The sequence below is a fragment of the Colossoma macropomum genome, unplaced genomic scaffold (assembly GCF_904425465.1).
Source record: "Colossoma macropomum unplaced genomic scaffold, Colossoma_macropomum, whole genome shotgun sequence".
Lineage (NCBI taxonomy): Eukaryota > Metazoa > Chordata > Actinopteri > Characiformes > Serrasalmidae > Colossoma > Colossoma macropomum.
In genome coordinates, this window is record NW_023494787.1 from 36,701,251 (window position 1) to 36,722,731 (window position 21,481).

At 36.7% G+C, this 21,481-nt stretch overlaps 1 protein-coding gene across 1 annotated transcript in view; it reads right to left on the reverse strand.

The window, feature by feature from the left end:
* chrna11 (cholinergic receptor, nicotinic, alpha 11) overlaps positions 1–21,481 on the reverse strand; it is a 64,381-nt gene that overhangs the window by 42,053 nt on the left and 847 nt on the right. The window contains exons 2-5 of the mRNA XM_036567176.1: positions 14,841–14,980; positions 11,473–11,517; positions 9,192–9,301; positions 7,004–7,083 (exon numbers count right to left, since the gene is read on the reverse strand). Of these exons, the coding sequence (XP_036423069.1) occupies positions 7,004–7,083; positions 9,192–9,301; positions 11,473–11,517; positions 14,841–14,980 (375 nt within the window). The remainder of the gene's footprint in view (positions 1–7,003; positions 7,084–9,191; positions 9,302–11,472; positions 11,518–14,840; positions 14,981–21,481) is intronic.

Below are 21,481 nucleotides of genomic sequence, written 5' to 3' on the forward strand. Positions count from 1 at the left end.
CACCTTGATTGCTCTGTCTTACGTCCTCCAGCCCATGACTGGGAAATCGATCGAAATTCACAATCTTTAAGGACGTATAAGCTCTTTAAATGAGCTCAAAGGAACCGATTAGCAATGAGGCTTCCAGTTAATGGGAGTGTGAAAAGTTTATGAAAGTTAATTAAACTGTGGGTGGTTGAATTTCAAACAGAGATGCTCATGTGAAAGGTCAGCCCAGAATCTTTTCAGTTACTTTACTAATACTATTTACTAATACTAATTTACGAAAATGCTTGTTTTCCTGAACATTTTGGGTCAAATTCATAAAACACATGGCCAGATTTAGCGTGACGTTAAGTAATTAGCATTGCGCTCATTCATAAACGAGGATTACCGGCGTGTTTTACTGCTTGTGCGATGGGAGGCACAACCACACTTTTATCTCATTTACATGCGACGGTAGTGATTCATAACATGACACGATCCTGCAAACCACCAATAATCTTCCCCGGTAAACCTTTTAACTGCTGTTGTAGATGAGGAAGAAGAAGACTTGCATGAGTGGGATTTCAGATTTGGCAGATTTAACTGGCACTGTACTTTAAGTGACCCTTTTATTCCAGCAACAAATTCAGTGTTTGGCGAATCTCCCTCCTGTGTTTGGAAAGTGGGTTTGATCTTGTAATCCAAATAAGCAAAAAATAATTTGAAGAGTAACTTGAAATTCTAATTACATGTTTGAATTGATTTTATTGCAAGTAGTTTTAGCTTTTAATTCTGTTTTTCAATTTTCACATTTAATTTTGCAAGTTAAGTTCCTGAGATCAAGATAGGAAGCTAAATTGGTTTGGCCAGATTTTCAGTATGTCAATTCAATTTTTAACTGTATGGAAAAAAATACCATATATTAAAGTTTATTTCATGTCAGTAAAAACTGTTACTGCAATTGTAATGAGGTGGTAAAAGGCTTGAATTCTTACCAATGAGAAATGAAATCTTACATGCTGAAATATAACTCCTACAATTAAAAGTTGGACTTCAAGAAGCTATAATCACTTTTCTATACATCATCTTTTTTCTAATATCAACAACATTTTCTGATGCACAGTTAAAAGGATCCATAGAAAACAGTTCATTCTTATTTGCCAGTGCTTCTTCCCTTAATGTTTGTAGCTCCGTTTCTGAGAATTTTGTTTTTCTTTATCTCTTTGTTTTTATTTCTTTCATCAGATTCATTTTGGCAGCCAAGTGGAGCTTCACTTGCCATGGGTCTTTGATGTGTTTAACCTCATTTACATGTAGATTTTGATTGGCTCTTGCATAGGACACCAGTGAAAATACCGCAGTGTTAAAAAGACACTGGCATCGTAATCAGCACCACAGTGACTTTATTTGCTGTGCAGCACATTTTGCTTTGTGTCTAGGAATACAATCCCTTTTTTCCTGGACAGGCAACCAAAAACCTGGACAACCCAGGGAAATGGAAGGGCAGAAAGCCTGCTTTCTCCTGTCCTTTAGAAAGAGGAACTAAGACTCGAGGAAAAGAGGCAAGAAAAGGGAACAGCACAATTACAGATATGAGAAGCACCCCAGTAATGATAAACCTGAGAGTGCAAGCTCAGGAGCGCAGATAACTAGCTAGCTAATGTTAGCTACAGTTCCTGCACAGCCAGAGGGCTAATGTTTCAGGCTTTCACTCATATACTTGACAAACTCACCTTCATTAAAAAGAAGGAAGTTATAACCTGGACCCCTGAACTGCTCCCTAGTATCCCTCTCCTTCTTCTTTTATATTTCTTTCACAGTTTTGAGCCTCATACTCACATTCATCAAGTTCTGTCATCTGTTAAATCTGCAGAGGGGAGGAGGGGTCATGCATTGAGAAATTGAAACTACTTTTATGAATATTGCATGATTTTTATGATATGAAGTATCATACTTCCTTTTGTATTCCCCTAAAACTAGAGACCCCTAGAACTGTCACCACATTTCAGAAGACTAGTGACAGCCCTTATAATCCCAGGCCCTCTCTCTAGCTCTGTTCAGGCTCCTCTGCTTTCAGATTGGCACACAGCATGTCCCTCATCCTGGTGCAATTAGGGCTTTCTTAACATGTAGAAAAGGCTTTTTTGATCCCAATCAATACTTCAAGATTTAGCCACAGTTGTTCCCTGCCGAGCCTCAAAGCCTCAGAGCCGCAAAGCCGCAAAGCCCGTCTACATTTTGTGGAATTTTTGCAGCTAGCGATTGATTCCGCCCTTGGGGAAACCGTGTGTCTCAAAATCAGAGCCTAATCAATGACAAAAGCTAGCAAGCTAGTAGCACCGCTGCGCTCTCAGCCCAAATGGATTCCTCCAGGGGGAAGCAGCTGGAGTGGGCGGGCAGGCATGAGGGCAAAGAGAAAAGCAGCTGTGTGAGAGAGCAGAACGGCAGCATAGTGGAGGGAAAAAAACGGCCCCTGATGAAACACAGAGGACACAGTGTTTTACAGAATGTCTCTGATCTCTAATACTGAGGTATCTGTCACTAGAACATATATTTTTTGTTCCTGCCACCTTCAAGACAGACTAAGTAGGCTACATCGCCAGAGAGAAGAAATAAAAAGCTAAGATGACGCAAAGTGTGCAACTACGCATTGCAAATATAAGAAAACTTTCATTTGTCTGAGCAGTTCAAAAACAACAACAAAAATAAAACATTAAAAAACAAAAACAAAGCCATAGAGATATCAATCCATGCAAGTGTGAAGCACTCACGCAGGCTGTATATAAAAGAAATACACATAAAATACGATAAAATGAAATAAAACCAGGCATCCTGGCATGTTCACTGTCAGCAGGCTATTCTTCTTCGTTTGGACAGAGAAGCATCTATAGGCAGAAGGGGGTGATGTGGCTGATGATGATGATGATGGCTGCTGTACAATAAAAAAAGATGCAGACTAAGACCAAGATCAGAGTTAAAAACATTCAGAGTGCCTGACCTTGCTGCATCTGATCACATTAGCTGATATAAAAAACTACCAAATGCGGATTCGGGATCAAACACAGTGTGTGTTCAGCCCAACAGCCCATAAACTTGTTATAGAATAAATTATAAATAAATAAATATAAAGAAGCAGCCCTAATTTTGGATCTGAGCAAGAGAGAGAGAGTCAGTCTTTGGCACCAGACCAGATCATCGCATTAGGAAAAACTTTGTTTATACCCCTCCCCCCTTAATGAATAAACATGAAGGCTGAATTAAGCATAAGAGGATTCTTCTCTCTCTCCATCTCCTGGTCTCTCACACACACACACACGTATTCTAATATTTTAAATTCAGCAAATAAACAGTATTTTTGTTTTAAAATTTGTTAAGTTTTACATATATACATATTACATATATACTTTATATATATATATATATATACTCATTGTCCACTGCAGTTCTACAATTACAGAGTCTCTCTGTTTCTCTGCATACTTTGTTAGCCCCCTTTTACCCTTCAATGGTCAGGACCACCACAGAGCAGGCATTATTTGGGTGGTGGATAATCTCAGCACTTCAGTGGCACTGACGTTGTGGTGATGTGTTTGTGTGTGTTGCACTGGTACGAGTAGATCAGACACAGCAGTGCTGCTGGAGTGTTTAAGCACCTCAATGCCGCTGCTGGACTGAGAATAGTCCACAAACCAAAAACATCCAGCCATCAGAGTCCTGTGACCACTGATGAAGGATTAGAGGAAGACACAAACTGTGTAGTTACAGATCTACTTTCTCTGACTTTACATCTACAAGGTGGACCAACAAGGTAGGAGTGTCTAATAAACTGGACAGCGAGTGGACACAGTGTTTAAAAACTCCAACAACACTGTAGTGTTGAGAATGATCCACCACCCAAAAGAAACCTGCTCTGTGGTGGTCCTGTGGGGGTCCTGGCCATTGAAGAAGAGGGTAAAAGGGGGCCAACAAAGTATGCAGAGAAACAGGTGGACTACAGTCTGTAATTGTAGAGTGCAAAGTGCACCTGTATGATAAATCAGCCTAATAAAAAGGACAAATAGTGTAGAAACAGGGAGATGTACTTAATGAAGTGCCCAGTCAGTGTAAGTACAGCTGACTGTCATTCCTACTAAATAAAATATTTCTATAATGTATTAATTCAAAGAGACATTTCTTTTAACACAGACTGCAGTGCTCAAAGCTCTTGACAAAATGGAAAAAGGTTGGTTAAAATCATTTTAATGTTACACTTTATTTTGTTACATACACAGCTATTGTAAAGGTAGACAGGTCATACAGGAAAGGACTATTAAAATATAATTAGGTATTCAAACATGAGATGTTTCTTATATATTTTCAAGTATTATATAATGATCTATATAAACCCAAGACATAAATAGAGATGACAAAAAGCTAAATATATACAAAATCATCATTTATAGGGAATGTTCTATTGAGAAGTGGCTGTCCAAAAGCCTAACATCAAAATTATAACTTGTAAAATTAATACTTACATTTTTACATTTTTTTGCAATGTTGTTTGTAGAAATATCTTGTTGAATTTTTAAAGTGGTTTTAATTTTTTTCAGATACAGATTTCTCTTTAATTCTTAAATAAAATCTTTTTAAAATCTTTAAATCAAAAATATTGCCACACGTTTTCATGTCATTATCAAAACACAAGAACTTTAGTCCAGAGGCGGAGCCTTATTTTAGCTACACCCTTGCAGTTTAAAGCATGAAGTGAGACTGCATCATTTTGCTCATGGCCATATGGTGAGCAGTTGGATTTCATTGTTTGGAAGTAAATATGTCCCAAAGTCTGAAAAGCGTGTAACATTACAAACTGTCACTACTGAAACACATTTCCTGGAATTAAGAAAACTTTTTTGTGTTTTAATGAAAAATATTCTGATTTTATGTGTGTACAACTGTTCAAAGCTGCATTTTCTAGTCATGTACAGGGTAGCGTTTTTGAATTATTCTCAAAAAGAGCTAAAACTGTCACTAGTGAAACATTTGGTAAAGTTTTGATAGGGTTATGCTACAATTTATGTTTTATTTTTTTCTAATATTTTACATTCAGCAAATAAACAGTAATTGTACATCAAAATGTGTGTATACATACATGTGTGTGTGTGTGTGTGTGTGTGTGTGTCTGCCATGGGTCTTTGACTTCACTTCAAAAGGGCATTTGATTTGCTTGGCACTGAGGGTCTGCATGGTTGTGGCCTTTCATATGAATGAGAGGCATAAAGCTCCAAAAAAAATAATAAAATCCATTTGAGCTTCAAAACAAGCGATAGTGAAGATTTCCTCAATCTAGTGAGCATGTGTGTCTGAGCATGTGTGACTGAGGGGCTGTGTGAGTTTATTTAAAGATGTTTTACTTGCAATGCTGAGTTGGTTGTGTGTGCGTTCATGAGTTTATTTAAAGATCCTTTGCTTTTCAGTATTGAACTATGTGTGTGTTGTGTGAGTGTGTGAGTGAGTGAGTGAGAGAGAAGGAGAGAGAGAGAGTTTATTTTAAGCTGGTTTGCTTTTTAATGATGTGATGCTGGACTGTGGGTGCCTAGAGCAACTACTGTTTTTGCTTCAGTAGGTGTGGAATATGAATTTCAATGCACCAATAGATGTTTCACACATTTTTAATCCCTGTTTGGTTTAGATCATTAAGCTCATCTTTGCTCTTTACATGTCACAATCCCATAATTAAACCCTGCAGTAAGCTTTAGCATAAACTTGAATAATAATCAAATATATATTGTGCACAATGTATGGGTATTTGTTGCTTTTAAAATACAACGCCAGTTCAGCTCTTAAACACAAAGCTAGCTGTGTATTTTCTATTGATTTACTTTCTGTATTTAACTGTAGACACACATAACGCTGCAGCATCCATCAATAGATCTACAAACCACAGGCTCGATAAAGAAAGAAACTCTGAAAAACACACTCAATAAAACACTGATGTTTATGAATCTCAGCTTTCTGCAATCTGAACTGCTCCTAACACACTGCACACTGTGCAGGAATTACATAAACACTTCTTTATAAATACTCTTCAGTTTGCATGTAAGCACCACAGTTGCCCTGCATAAAGGCTCAGATTTCCACCAAACTACAGATGTCTAACTTCCACACTGCGTCTTTATGCATTACAGTAATATTTAATTTGTCCCTATCTCTGCCACTGTATCTTATGCAATGGAGATATCAGTAATTTATGCCCAATGGATCATCTCAACATCTTTATTTTATACACCATAAATGCTGCAGATGTTTAAGTGCTCAGATCTCTGAATCTGTCCTTAGAGAACTTTACCACACTATCTATTAGGGCTGCACAACGTTTCATTTTGGCGACTGCTACATATTGTGATCATGATGAATGGACCAAAAGAAATGGCACAAAATTACCTGGAAAAAAAGTCTGATTACATTGACTTAGATTGAAAATGAAGTTTGTTTTTTCTTTCTCCTGCACCAAAACTAAATAATGGTGCCATACAAACTTTGGTTCCTATGCTAGTAGATGCTGGAGGTACTAAGAAGTTCTCCTGTAGTTCTATAAGAAACATTCTATTGGTAGCGTTTTGGCCTGATGATTTTGTACTTTTACTTCTACTTGTTTTTTGGAAATGCAGTTTTACTTTTACTTAAATCATTATTACACAGAAGTAACAATACTTTTACTGGAGCCTGAGTTTAAGCTACTCTACACACCTCCTAATATAACTTACAATATTTTAAAAACACAATAGTGAAAACCTTTGCCTAAAATTATTTAATATTTATTGACTATCTTGATTCTTCCAACAAAAACCCATAGAAACTCATCTGTGAAAATCTGTAATTGGTCAGTTTGGTCAGATCACACAATAAGAGATACCTGTTGGTTAGTGGGCTCATTTTCATATTGTAGCCAACTGTAACAAAGGCCAAGACTGCGATAACAATTAACAAACTATGTATTGTGCTGCCTTACAGTCTATGGCTTCAGTATGTTTGCACTTGCACACAGTAGACGTGAACTGACCTGGAGGCAGGTAGCTGCAGTAGCCACTGGAGTTCACTAGTACGTTTGTCTTAAAGGTGGAGTCAAACTCGTCATCAGCACTGTGAGAAAAGAGAGAACACAGAGTCTGATGGATAAACATTCCAAGCAGAGTGGCAAAGGTTAGATCAAATTCTGTGTCTAATTTGTGAGAAAATACGTGCTAGTTGTTACAGCAATAGAGCCATTAGTACAACAGCAGCACTGCCAAACTTACTCTCTGTCAAATACAGAAATATGCCAGTGTTTTTAAAGTCTGCTCCATCTACATTTACTCAGTTATGACAGACAATAATTTCAACATGTCCTGTACCTGACTTAAAAGGCATTTATAACAGAAACCAATGAGCAGGTACTGAAGCAAATGCACTAACCCTCAGTTCCAAAGTTGGAACAGTCCTTTAGCATTAGTATTGGCTTCACAGATATGCAAGCTATCCATGTCATGGACACTATTACACCCCCATACCATAATCTGGCCTTGGAACTTTACACTAGTAACATTCTGGATGGTCCTTTGGCCCACAGACCATGACTTCCAATAACAATCTGAAAGGTTGACTTATTACACTACAGTGCATGTTTCCACTGAGCATCAGTCCAATTCAGATGAGCTTGAGCCCAGAGAAGTTGGAGGCATTTCTGGGTCTTGCTGACACACGGGTTCCGCTGTGCTTAGTACAGTCTAAACATGCAGCAATGAATGGTGTGTAATGATAACGGTGAAAAACATAGAAAACAATCGTTCACTGAGGAACGTTGTTCTTTAACTGTTGATGCATTTTTTGCCAGAAGTGGTGAGCCTCAAAACATCCTTGCTCATAAAAGACTAGGCCTTTCCTAGATGTTCCTTTATACCCAAGCATGATTGTACCACCTGTTTAAGATGTTTTTTGACCAAATTCACAACGTTCCTATTCTTAAATTGTTTTCTGGAACATGTTGCAAGCATCAATTTCAGAATGAGAGCACACTTACAGAAACAATGTAGTAGATGAGGTAAAATAGATAAAAAATGTTTAATAAGGTAAAAATGATTTAAACACAGGTAAAAGTGGATTTACAAATCATTGCATCTTACATACTGTCCCAACTTTGTTGAAACTGAGGTTTGTATTATAAGTACATTTTCAGAGGAAAAAATGTTTGAGTGTTTTTAAGTCTTAAGTCTAATCTAATCAACTGTAGCAATGAGGAAGACATTACAGTTTTGGCAGTGCTGTAGTACTGGCAGTAAAATTTCTATACAGTGCCCTTCAGGAACAGAGACCTCATTTATGCAAAAAAATACTAAAAGAAAAAACATACAAAAATTAAACGTTTCACTCAAAAGCACTTTGTTTTTCCAATGGCTTTTTTTCTCATCTTAAACAAATTTTAGGGGACACTGCATGTCCTTATAGATTATGAGAGTTGTTGGTTTATTGTATTCTTTTCTTTAACTTTTGTCATTGCTTTTATTATAGCTTTTTCTGCTCATCTTTATCGAAGGTGTCAATAATTCTGAAAGCATTGTGTGCCCTCGTGGATATTGACAGCTGCTGGTTTATTGTGTTCATTCACCACATTGAAAAGACTGATCTTGGTCATTTTTCTGCCCACCGCAGACTTTGAACTCTGAACTTTCTCATTCAACTGTTCCCATTTCTCAACCCTCCCAGAATGCACAGAATCTTTCAACAAAAAGATAAAAAAGAGAAGCTCCAGTGCAAAGTCAGTTAATCGACTTCCGAACAGCCATGGTTTTCACTACAACTGTATTACCCAAAGGCGAAATTTGTGGCCCATTGATCTGTGGCTGTTCATCTGTTTAGCTTTGCAGTTTGCATTAGCGCTGAGACACTGCAGTCCACACACAGCTACACTCCCGTTTTCAGCATTCTTTACAGTCAGAGATCTAAATGACTGTGCGTCATTAGCGATGCTGCAACCAAAAGGGTCTTGAGTAACTTTACAGCTTTCATTAATTTCCCCTTGCAGGAGTAAGGTTAGCTGTAATCATGGAATATACTGTAATTGTGTGAAAACAGGGACTATAATACAACCAGCTTCCAAAGAATTCCAGCTCCACTTATAATAAACTGATGTAAATAATAATTTGAGGAATGTTATCCTGAAATCATGTGGGTGTATATTCCTCCTTAGAGATTTTTGTGTGTGCATTTGTTACCTGTTATAGAGGAGGATGTCTGGTGTCCAGATCTGGTCGGTGGTGAATCTAAGGTTCTTCACTCCTGGATATTCTGATTGGTTCCACTGTAGATAGTGGTCATACCACCGCTGCAACCACAGACAGACATGCTAGTTATGCTAAAAACTGATTCCAAAGAAAAACAAAGAGAGAAAAACAAAAGCTGCAAATTACAAGGAAAGCTTACTATAACTGATATTTATATTCATTTAGTGCCATTAACACTTCCTGCAAAACATGACTGGCACTTTGCCAAACATAAAATCGACTGGCAAACTGACAGTAGCTTTGTTAGAAACATTTGCATGAGAACTACAAAGGCTAATTGCACATGATAAGGTTCATCTATTCACCTGATTTGATTTAAGAACTGGAAACACTATATGCACAGTAGATCAACAATTTACTATTTAAAAACTACTATTTAAAAGACACAGTACTTTGCAAAAGTCAGATACCACACTTCATTTAATTAATTTCCAATTAAAATGGCATGTCAACCGCAGGGGTTTCCAAAACTGTAGTTCAAAAAATAATTGAAATATATAGAAAAAAAGAGACTCCTAACAACCATGCAAGAGCGCTTAGACCACCAAACTGTCACCATCAATTAAACAGTACTTTCGTCTTTGAGAGAGAGGACAAAATCAAGCTCCACTCTTACTTCAGATCTGAAAAAAATCACAGGTGTTTCTTTCCATCCTTCCACTGTGAAAACATTTCACAGTCCACCACATAGTCCAGACCTCAACATCACTGAATGTTTTTTGGGATTACTTGTATTGTAAGAAGCAGAAAATGCAACCAACTTCTGAGACTGAACTTTGGAGTGGAAAAATATCCCAGCAGATTTATTTGAAAAACTAAAAGCAAGTCTCCCTAAAAGAATAGTAATGAAGCTGTAATGAAGACAAAGGGTGGACACACTAAATACTGCAAAAAGATATTATATTTAGTTGTTTTTGACTGGAAATTAAATCAATGAAGAGTGGTCTCTGACTTTTGCACAGTAAATGAACGAATGACAAAAAAATTAAAGTCAATATGATAAAAACCTAAGAAATAGAATTCAACAAATGCTGTAAAATGGTTATTAAACCAAAATTTCTGCATTAGAAAGGTAAAAACCTATGAGGCTATTTTGTCATTAATAATATTGGAATATCTGAACAGGAACGCTAATCGTCCAATAAAACATTTTTACTAGGGCATTCAGTGCTCTTCATCATTCAACTGGGCACCACGCTGATTAGTAACCCACTCATATACCCCTCTGTGTTATCTCAACAATGTCCACCTGCCAATAATACTGTACTGCCTCCTAACCCCAAAAATATATATACAGGAAGTTTAACACTTACCTAAACCTATTATTACAGAATAAAATCACTACGTTCATAATACAGCCTATTATGACAATGTTCAGAATCCGTTAAGGCTATAGAGCCACATTCGTCACCATTATGCGAAGTCTGAACTACTGATAAATATATATATATATATATATATATATATATATATATATATATATATATACACACACACACACACACACATATAGATATAGACATATATACACATACACACTTATACATATATATATATATATATAAAATTTTGCACTTTATGTCCGGTTCAGCTGTTTATTTCAGACCTACGTACTGCACTTTGTAGGGAGAAGGAAGCCAATTGAGTTTTTGCCTAAAACAGCTCGCAGCAGTGTTGAGTCACCTGACCCAAATACTGCACACTGATTCACTGACAAGATTTATTGGGTTCTGCTTAAGAACAGCGCTGACGTTTGACTGTTTCTGCCATAAAACAAGAACTTGCAATGCCTCAACAATGGACAATAATGGCTTTTGTGACAGAATGTATTCAGGGTTCAGAATGTGCTGTATGTTAAGAATAACTCACGACCGTCAGCTCGTTTTTTTAAAGAATGGTGCTTATCGTTTTTTGCAAATGAACTCTTCATTTTGCCTTACAATGCCCTGCATGTACCCCTTTAACATACATTTAAAGGGTTTTAGGACAAACTCTTACCTCAAAACTAACCTAAAACAATGTCTCAGCCATCAGGCAGTATATTCTTGACCATTTCATGTAATAACTTTCTCTGAGGGAGCTTTTAGAAGCATTAAACTCTTCAGATGTCAGGTTCCTATCACCACCAATGTGAACAACTCTAAGTTTCTCTAGAATAATGTAATTCACACATGCATAAGGTGTAAACATTAAGGTCAAAGCTTAGGCTTACCATGTTCAGCCAAATGTTGGTGGTGAGAACCTGATTCTTCTCATCCTGAAAAATAGAGAGAGAGATAGAATGATGTACTTTCATTCCAGACACACCTTCACAACAAGGATACACAGCGTAACCCAACATCTGTCTAATGTCCAAAATTACTATAGACATATAATGACTGACAGCAAAAACCAGGCAGGCAGACAGTTTCACACATTGCAGGAAATCAATGGACATATCCAGGCTCAGCATTGTCGAAGCCACAGAAAAGCAAACAGTCAAAGTCCAGGAAGAAAAGCCGAAGAAAAAAACAACACTTCAGTCAAATTGGAGCAATTTTCAGAAAACCAAGTACAATGCTCTGAGAGCACTCAAGGTCAATGTCACAGACAGTGTAATAAAAAACAAAAAGACTAGCACAGAAGACCACCATCACTGACAGAAGAAACATTCAGGGATCAAAGTAAAAACATCTAAGATAAACTGTACAGTGAGAGAAAAATCATTTTAGACCAGGCAAGAAAAAGAGTGACACAAAACAATAAGAGTCAAATTCTGCCTGTGATTCGAGGTTAGAGAAGGAGGCGAAACAAAAGATCACAGCCACGTAACAAGTGAAAACAAAGAGAGATGTCAGGGTAATGAGAGAGGGAGCTGGAGCAATACGCAAGCTGACAAAGTTAAACACTGTCACCCTAAAACTGTCATAACGCCAGAAAGGCAGAGTAAACGTGGCCTATTTATTTATTTATTTCATTGCAATTGACAAAATTGTCCTTTATGTGTTGGATGTTTTTGTCTGTGTTCATACTTTAAATGAACAAAGGTGACAGAAATGCACTTCTTATGATTGTTGCCACCCCGTGGAAGGGCTGGAGAACCAGAGTGGAAAGTGCAGCACTGTGCAAACATCTTGGGAGCAAAGAAAGTTGATAAAAACAATTTATCTTGGCCAAGTGCTTTAACTATGAAAAGTACATATTCTTTTTACTTTTTTTTTTACACTTTATAAGTACTTTAATATATACTTATTATTTTGGAACAACTTATGACACCTTAAGTGTATTTAAATTGCATTTAAGCTATGCTCAAATGTATATTAAATGCATTTCATTGTGCCTCTGAGTGTTTTTTTGAGAATTAACAATTTAAGTTTTACATATAAGTATGTAATTTGTAGATATAACTGTTGGAATGTATTATAAATATACCACTGGATGTACCGATACACTTCTATGGAGCCCCGCTGGTCACTTCCTGTGTAAATAAAAATAAGGCGTGGCCACAACTTAGTAAGGCATGGGAACAAGATAATTAAGTTGTGGCCATGCATTGTTTTTATTTATATGGGATGTCACTAGCAGGGCTCCGTACACTTCAGTGCTACTTACTGAGTAAATACTGCAACTAAAATGTTTTTAAAGGTATTTTAATTATATTTCAAACTTACTGAATAATTTAAATACATTCCAAAAAATAAAATGTATTTAAGTGTACTTTTTGACACATAAAGTATACACTTAAACATGCTATTTTGAAATAACTAAACACAACTTACTTTAATTATTATATAAGCAATGCTGAAATATATCTGTAGCACCTAAAAGTGCTTTTCTGTTCTAAACTGGAACAACTTATGTTGCACTGAAGTTAACTTAAGCAGGTTTTGAGACACAAACTCTACTACACTTAAAACACGTCTTAAATGTATACTCCTGAGTGTACCAATTTCCATATTTGATTGCTAGTTCATTTGAGTTATATTGCAACTAAAATGTACTGAAGTATACTTTAAAAGTGACTGCTGTGAAATATACTTCCTAAATAATTCACTTAAGTTGATGACAGTTAATTATTCTTCTGTTATGTTTCAGTATGTCAAGAAATGCATTTATTTAAGTGTGTTTCCTTGCACTACAACATAATTTAAAATGTGCTACTTTGAAAATATACATTTTCTTAAACTATAAAAACATATAAGTGCATTTCCATAAAATACGTAAAACAAAAATGTACTTTTAGTATTCTCCATATACTTCAAGTGTACTATTGATGTACTTAAGTATGCTTCTGCTTCACAAGGGGAAACTGAGTACAAAATCAGAATTCACAAATCACAGCGGATTGTTTATTTGTGATTTTTATTTGTAATGTTTATTTATTCTGATGCTGGTGTTTTTCTGAATAAATAAAAGCTTACAACATAATGGCTCTTTATCATTTCTCAGATGACTTCTGCTCAGTGCTGTGTATTTGGTCTGAGGGGGCACATGTGAAATAAAAATAGACATTGATATTCTTGTCCTTCCACCTCCATAGTGCACTCGCCTGAATGTTTGCTTGTGGCTTACTGTTGCAACCTGTTAACCTGGCTGAGTCTTCATGCAGATTTTAAGCACTGTGCTGAACTAAAAACACATTAATATCAATTGTTTGTCTTGGGGGAAATAAACTAAAAAAAATAAACATTTTTAACCTTGTGGTTTGTGTACTCCCCTTACAAAAAGGAAGGATATTTAAGCACTATACATTCAATACAGCAGTTACATCCATAGTATACTAAAAATAAATAGAAAAATGTATTTTTTTATTCAATGTATTGTATAGAAATACACATAAAATACACTTTTCTGTAATTTTCAAAAAGTATATTTTTAACGTAACGCATTCTAAATTATACTTTAGTATGCCGTACGATTAAGCGTTTCTTAACATTCTAAAGCATACTTAAACAAAAGTATATGCAATTGGCATCAATTTAAGGGTATTATTTAGAAGTACATTTTAAAGCCACTGTCAACCTAGTTTCAAACATTTACATTTTTGATTTAATAGTAAAGACATGCAATAGGCTCCAGTGGCTATGCTGAGCAAAACCGACAATCAGTCTGGTTCAGCCCCACTGGTTTAACCCCCTTACTAGCAATGAAATATGGGTATAGTTTGGGTTATAGGCCCACCCAAAACTATACATTTAAAATAGATTTCATTTGTAGTAGAATTTGTGTCTTTACAGTCACTTAAGTTAACTTCACTGCAACATGTATAATATATAATTTTAATACAGGTAGTTTATCAATTGTCAAGGCCATTCTCTGAACCATCTCTTATAACGTCACAACTTTATAAATGTACAACGCTAAATTAGGCTGAACATGTGGATACAGGTAAGAACACTCGTTTTTTGTGATATCACAAAAACAGCAAGTTCAAAACAGGCTGTTTTTGCAGCACAGTTTCCACATATGGACCTACGGAATGGGGAGTGAAAAGCTGATACTTATTTACAAAAACACAGCATCCAAACATGTTAAAGCTGTAAGATGAAGAAGGAGGAAATGCAAATGAAAAGGTGGAAAAATAGAAGTGTGAAGACTCACCACATCCATGATCTGCACCAAGCTGAGAGAGAGAACGACCGTGAGAGGCTGAGAGTCATTGGCAACGGGCCGCTCCATACGGTTATAGTCCTTCAGCAGGTTTTTCAACAGAGCCCTCTGGTGAGGGCCCTGCACCGACACTGAGAGAGAGAGAGAGAGAGAGAGAGAGAGAGAGAGAGAGAGAGAGAGAGAGAGAGAGAGTTAGCTTTATTCTGCATCTATCTAAGAGATGCTAATCAGTCATCCAAATACCAATTAATTACACATCATATCAACATTCAAACTAATGGAATGGGTTTTAAAAACAAGGGAGTTAAAATCTTTTAAGCAGGCATTAACCATGGAGGTATGTACAGAGAGGATTAGAGGAGAATAGAGGAGGTAAAACCATGCATGATGATTCAGCTGGTGTTTGAATAAGCTCAGTGTTACAAGCTGTGCCAAAGGCCATTTGTGCAACACCAGTCGACCCTAACTTAATTAAGGAAAGTCCTTTCAGTGACTTTTAAAGGGGAATTCCACACTTTTTCCAAACTTTCAGCATAATATAAGGCTTAAGATGTACACAGAGTTCTGTAGAGAGGTTTGATGTGAAATGCTTTGTTCCAGAGAAACTTGTTCACAGTACTGATAGGAACCAGACATCTGAAGAGTTTAATGCCTCGAAAAGCTACATCACAGAAAGATGTTACACAACATTGTTTTACGATAATTTTAAAGGTTTTGACCTAAAAGTTTTATAAATAAAATTAATGTCAGAGAGGATGTTCTAAGGCAAAACAGTCCCCAAAGAAAATGTATTTTTGGTTCTCCACTATTTTACCATTGACAACATTCCATATAAAACTAAAGGCTTGTGTAGGTTCGCTGGTCATTTTGTGCAGTGAATAAAATGGCTACATTTGTGTTGTAGAACCCCTGGTTCCTATCACCACCATTATTAAGAAATTTGAGTCAAAACGGCCGGTAAGCACAAGTCAACACTTTTCAGCATCAGGAAAAAAAAGCGGAAAACATATTTTTAGCAGAAGCCTCAACAAGAAAATATCATTTTTTTCAGTATCCACTAAGTTTACACTTTACTTTATTACAGCTTCTGCTCTTTTTAGAAGACTTGCTTTTAGCTTCTCAAAGAAATCTGCAGGGATATCTTTCCACACCTCCAAAGTGCAGTCTTAGAAGTTGGTTGCATTTTCTGCTTCTCATGATCCAATTAATCCTAAACACATTCAGAGATGTGTGGTCAGTCCATTTCTCTGAGAACTCCAAGGCTTCCTATTTTTGGTCTCTTTCCACATACACATCTTTACACATCCTTACAGAGCCTTTGTTTTGTCTTCACAGTGGAAGGATAGACAGAAACAGGCTAAACAGGCAGACAGAAAAATCTGTGTAACTGCCCATAGCAACGCTGACCAGCTGTAAGTCAGATTTACCCAAGATTCCTTCTTTCTAAGGTGAAGACTTTTTCAAACACAAAAATGGCCAAGAATATCAATCAATAGTTAAAAAACCCACATATTATACATTTACAACAGACAAGTGAGGAGTGAACACGGAGTCAAAGAGCAGGAAGCAGATAAAAGAGGAAGAGAGCAGGGAGGAGAATGTGAGATGAGTATTAAGCGTGTTCTGCCGTCGCACCGACCCGAGATCAGCTCCTGTGAACATCGCCCATTTAAAAACGCTAACGACCCTGATCCCCTATCGATTTTAAAGGGGCACGTCTTCAAACAGCATGAAGCGACAGGTGAAGGAAACGCAAGAAGCTGTAATGTGTGACACCCGTATGCATCTTTCATCCTTCATTGATTGAACTAAATGCTGAACGGGAGCACTGGTTTGCTGCTGTGAATTCTCGAGGCGCGCAGCAGATTTGAGTAAAACATTAATCACATCCTTTATAGAGGTTACGCGCCCCCGGCTCTGGTGTGAAAAAAGAGGCATGTTTGCTGTTTATCAACATGTAAATACGAGCAAAATGAGAGGGTAGCCGTGTGGTATTTACCGAATGCTAATAGGTTTCAAATGGGGAACTGAACTCTGTTTCAGCTTTTTTCAGAGATTTGACTTAAAGTACTCTCAAGAACATAACTTGTTTTATTAAATTAATTCAATTATGCCACATATTTCCACTCGGTCAAATAGAGTAGAATCATTATCTACAGACTTTGCCACCTCAACATTAAATTCAATTGCTGATTGAACAAAATGGAAATATTTCAGTGCAATTTATTTCAGTTTCATTGGAATGAAATTCTTTTTGGCTCAATGTAAACAGTTTTCATTCACTGAAATGCTCTTTTGTTCATTTTTGCCCATTTTATATAAAAAAGCTATTTAAAGACAACACAATTCATGCATTTAGTGTTGACAAATTTTCAGTTTGAAAGTCCAACAACACTGTTGGTTGTTTTTTTCTGTTTTACACCTTTACAATTCAGACATTTCCACAGATTAAATATACAGTACTGTGCAGTACTGTGAGGTCACACTTTTCATTTCTAGTTAAAACAGCCATTAAGTACAAGTAGTTCATTTTTCAGGAGATATTTCTGAGATGTTTCTGTCCATCCTTCCACTGTGAGAAGACAATTCAACACTATAAGTCTGAAAGGATGTGTAGCTGTTAAACAGCTGTTACTGAGAAAAGGAAACAGAAAAATACAAGAAAATGTTCAAATGAAACAAAGAAGCTACTGGTGTTCTCAGAACAATGGACTGACCACTCGAGAGTCCAGACCTCAACATCACTGAATGTGTTTGGGATTATTTGGATCATGAGAAGCAGAAAATGCAACCAACTTCGACTTCGAGTGAAAAAATATCCCTGCAGATTTCTTTGAAAAACTGAGGCTGTAACAAAGGCAAAGAGTGTAATACTGAGTAAATACTGCTAAATAATATATATATATATATATATATATATATATATATTAAACTAAATAAAAGCTATAAAAGAAAGGAATAATTATGGGCTGCGGTTTCACAGATTTCATCATCGTGCTACATTCCTTGTTTCAGTCCAATCTTTTAGCCCCAGTTCAATTAAACATGACTTAACCTTTTTCCTTTCTCTAAGCACTGACCATCTTTCATAGAAATCCTTCATCTGTACTCTCAAAAGGAGTGGAATTTTTCCAGTTGCATAAAGTACTGTGCAAAAGGTCAGAGACTACGCTTCGTTTTCTTTTTTATTTCCAGTCAAAATGGCTATTAAGTGCAAGCTATACTTTTTCCAGCATCAACAACTAAACGTAATGTCAACATTTCCAGTATGCAGTGCATCCACTCTTGGCCTTTATAGCTTTCATTCTTTTCAGGAGACTTGCTTTCAGGTTTTCAAAGAAATCTGCAGGGATATTACTCCACTCCTCCAAAGTTCAGTCTTAGAATTTGGCTGCATTTTCTGCTTCTCATGATTCAAGCAACCCCATTCAGTGATGTTGAGGTCTGGTCTCTAGGGTGGTCAGTTCATTGTTTTGAGAACATCAGCAGCTTCTTTGTTTGATTAGCAAATGTTCTTCTTTTGTGTCTATTTTCTTTTCTCAGTAACAGCTTATTGACAGCTACACATCCTTTCAGACTCATAGTGTTGAGCTGTCTTCTCACAGTGGAAGGATGAACAAAAACACCTGAGGATTTTTCTGATCTGAAGTAAGAATGGAGCTTGATTTTCTCTCAGAGATGAAAATTTGAAGCACTGTTTATCTGATGGTGACAGTTTAGTGGTCTACCAAAACCTAGAAGTTAGGAGATCTATTTTCTTTAAATCATTTTTTGAGCTCCAGTTTTGGAAACTCCTGTTTTTTCTTTGACTTCTTCCGTTCTTATGCAAGTGGATATCTCCTTAAAATTAATAACTTGTATTATAAAATAAATAAATACATGGAGGTCTCTGACTTTTGCACAGCACTGTAGATCTCTCTAATTACTAAGCAGCATTCTTGCTGAGATGGGGCTTTTTTCTAAATCACTTCCTTGAAAACAAATCTCAAAAAGATTCCATTTTTTGGCACTGTTTTAGCTCAGGATTATGTTACATCTGTTTAGTAGCAGTAAAAGCCATTAAATAGTGTCACTTGTTGGTAAAAATAAAGCTAAGCCTGGACCAGATTGCTTACAAAGGGAATATATCAAATGTGTTTGAATGCAAAAAAGTGCATATAAATTTCTATCCTCAAAACAGAGAACAGACAAACTGATCTGACAGTGAATTCATTAAAAAGGTAAAAAGTAACCCTAATGTAACACATTATCCTGAAGTTACACTTTTGATTTAAAAGTCTGACATGCAGTTCACAGTTGCATAATTCTTGTAGCACTATAAAGGATGTTCTGGATGCTCTGAGCCTCTTCAGGTGCTTATCATAATGACTCAGGGAGAACAATTTTCTCTCCAGGTAGAAAATACAGCAGCTATACATTTGTTAGGTCTTGCAAAAAGACCAGGCTCACCCAGTTTAAGGGCATCAGGTGTGTTGTTATTATTATATAATGATAACATAATGAATAGTAATGAACAACACAATGATAATGTCATACAATGAAGCAGCTGAAAGTGTTTTACAGGACACACAGACTCCATCTCAAGATAATACAGATAAATCAGCAACTTAAAGTCAACGTCAAACAGAAATAATTTTCCTTCCTTTTCCTTTTCCTTTTCTGTGACATTAAGCTTGAGGCACCTGTGAAAATTAAATTAAAAACGCAGCTAAATTAAGCAGTAAGCATTAATTCACTCAGAAAAACACTAATATTAGAATAAATACAAAGAACATTAATACAATAGGTAGAGAGTTTATGCTTACCCCTTTACACTGTAGCCGTAAGACGGCATTTCCACCTGTTTTGGAGGAGGTTCCTCAGCTGAACTGTGCATTTGTTTCATCAAAAACGCTGATGGAATATATTATGATGGAAATATGCATGATCTACAAACTGTATTTTCTGGCTGTTTTATCTCAGCATGGTTGTCCTATTTTTAATAGGCTTTCAGCTCAGTTTAAAACGCTGTTAGCTCTACTGCACTTTTCTCCTGTAACCGCACTTTAGATCCTAATTTCATTTTTTATTTGATTTTACTTCAGTGATTCATTTCTTCTCTTTTAAAATCTGTTGTTTTAATCAAGTTTAATGCAGGTTCTTTAATCATTCTCCTTTACATTACTTTTTATATTATAATTTGAATTATCTCTGTACTTTATCATTTGTAAAGCACTTTGAATGACCGCAGTGAACGAAAGGTGCTATATAAATAGACTCGCCCTGCCTTTGTGGAGAGGTGTAAACTGTTTTCACAGCCCCTCCCCTTTCACCCCTCACTGCTCGCTAGCAGCTCAACATAGAGTCACAACATTTCACACAGAGAGCTGGAAAATCCATCCATAGGCTGGGGCCTATCCCGGTATTCATCGGGCAGAAGGCAAGAAACATCCTGGATAGGTCAACAGTCACAGACAGGACAGACACACAGACCCACTCACATCTAGGGGCAATTTAGGATCTCCAATGGACCTGACTGCATGTCTTTGACACACAGACGTGGGGAGAACATGCAAACTGCACACAGCAAGAAGGTCTAATAGCCTACATTTTCTCAGTTAAATAAACTTATATATTGCTTAAGTAGTAAAAACGTGTTATTGCACGATGTGATAGGCTAGTACTGGGTGCACAACTCTGGTCCTGGAGGGCCGGTGTTCAATTTGGCAGTTTCCCTACAAAAACACACCCACTACACCTAACAATTAACAGGTAAGTGTAATCAGGTGTATTTGAGTAGGTAAAACACCAAACTGTGCTGGACATCAGCCCTCAAAGACTGGAGCTGTGCATCCCTGGGCTAGTGTGAACACTATATATTTTCAAACAGCCTAAAACAAACCCCTTGCTATAAACATGAAAAACATCAGTTGGTGTATGGCATGACTGCTAACAGTATTTATTTTCTGTCTTCATGGCTATATATAGGCATATAAAGTTTCTCAGCAGTTTGAGAAGCTTTAAACCGGTGTGATTCGGCTCAGTGCTCCAGACTGCACGGTTATGCTGCGAAGATGAAAACTTAGAAAAGAAAATGGTCATCTGGTGTGAGGCCATTCATTTTGCTGGAAAATTCACATTTGACTCAAGGAAATTAAACTAGACTTCACCAAGTTCAATTTTGTCTCTCTTATGGGGGTTTCCCCCAGCCCCCCTTCAAATTGATCCCTGATTATGATTATTTTTGGTACATAAAACCACACAAACGTCATAAAAGGAGCTCAAGGAAGTTATTAAGCACAGGAAAAATGTAGAACATGTGCCCTTTAAAATTCATTTAAGGTACACAGCTGGGCCTTAAGAACCACACTGTACCTTTGAGGGTACATTTACACTGTTTGTATGTTAGGGGACAAATATGTCCCTGCACTGTAGTGTAGAATGAGAAAAATCAGGTTTGGGTAAGATTATCTGCATTTGCTGTTTTGTGTTTCTGCACCCCAGCGTGTAGAAACATCATCATCATCATTGTTCGGGATATCTGATGACAGTGATGTGACACATATCGCAGTAGGATGCTGTACGACTGTATGAATTATGAGAGTGCACGAGCACACATGAATCAGTGGGAGGGTGACAGCTGCAGTGAAAGT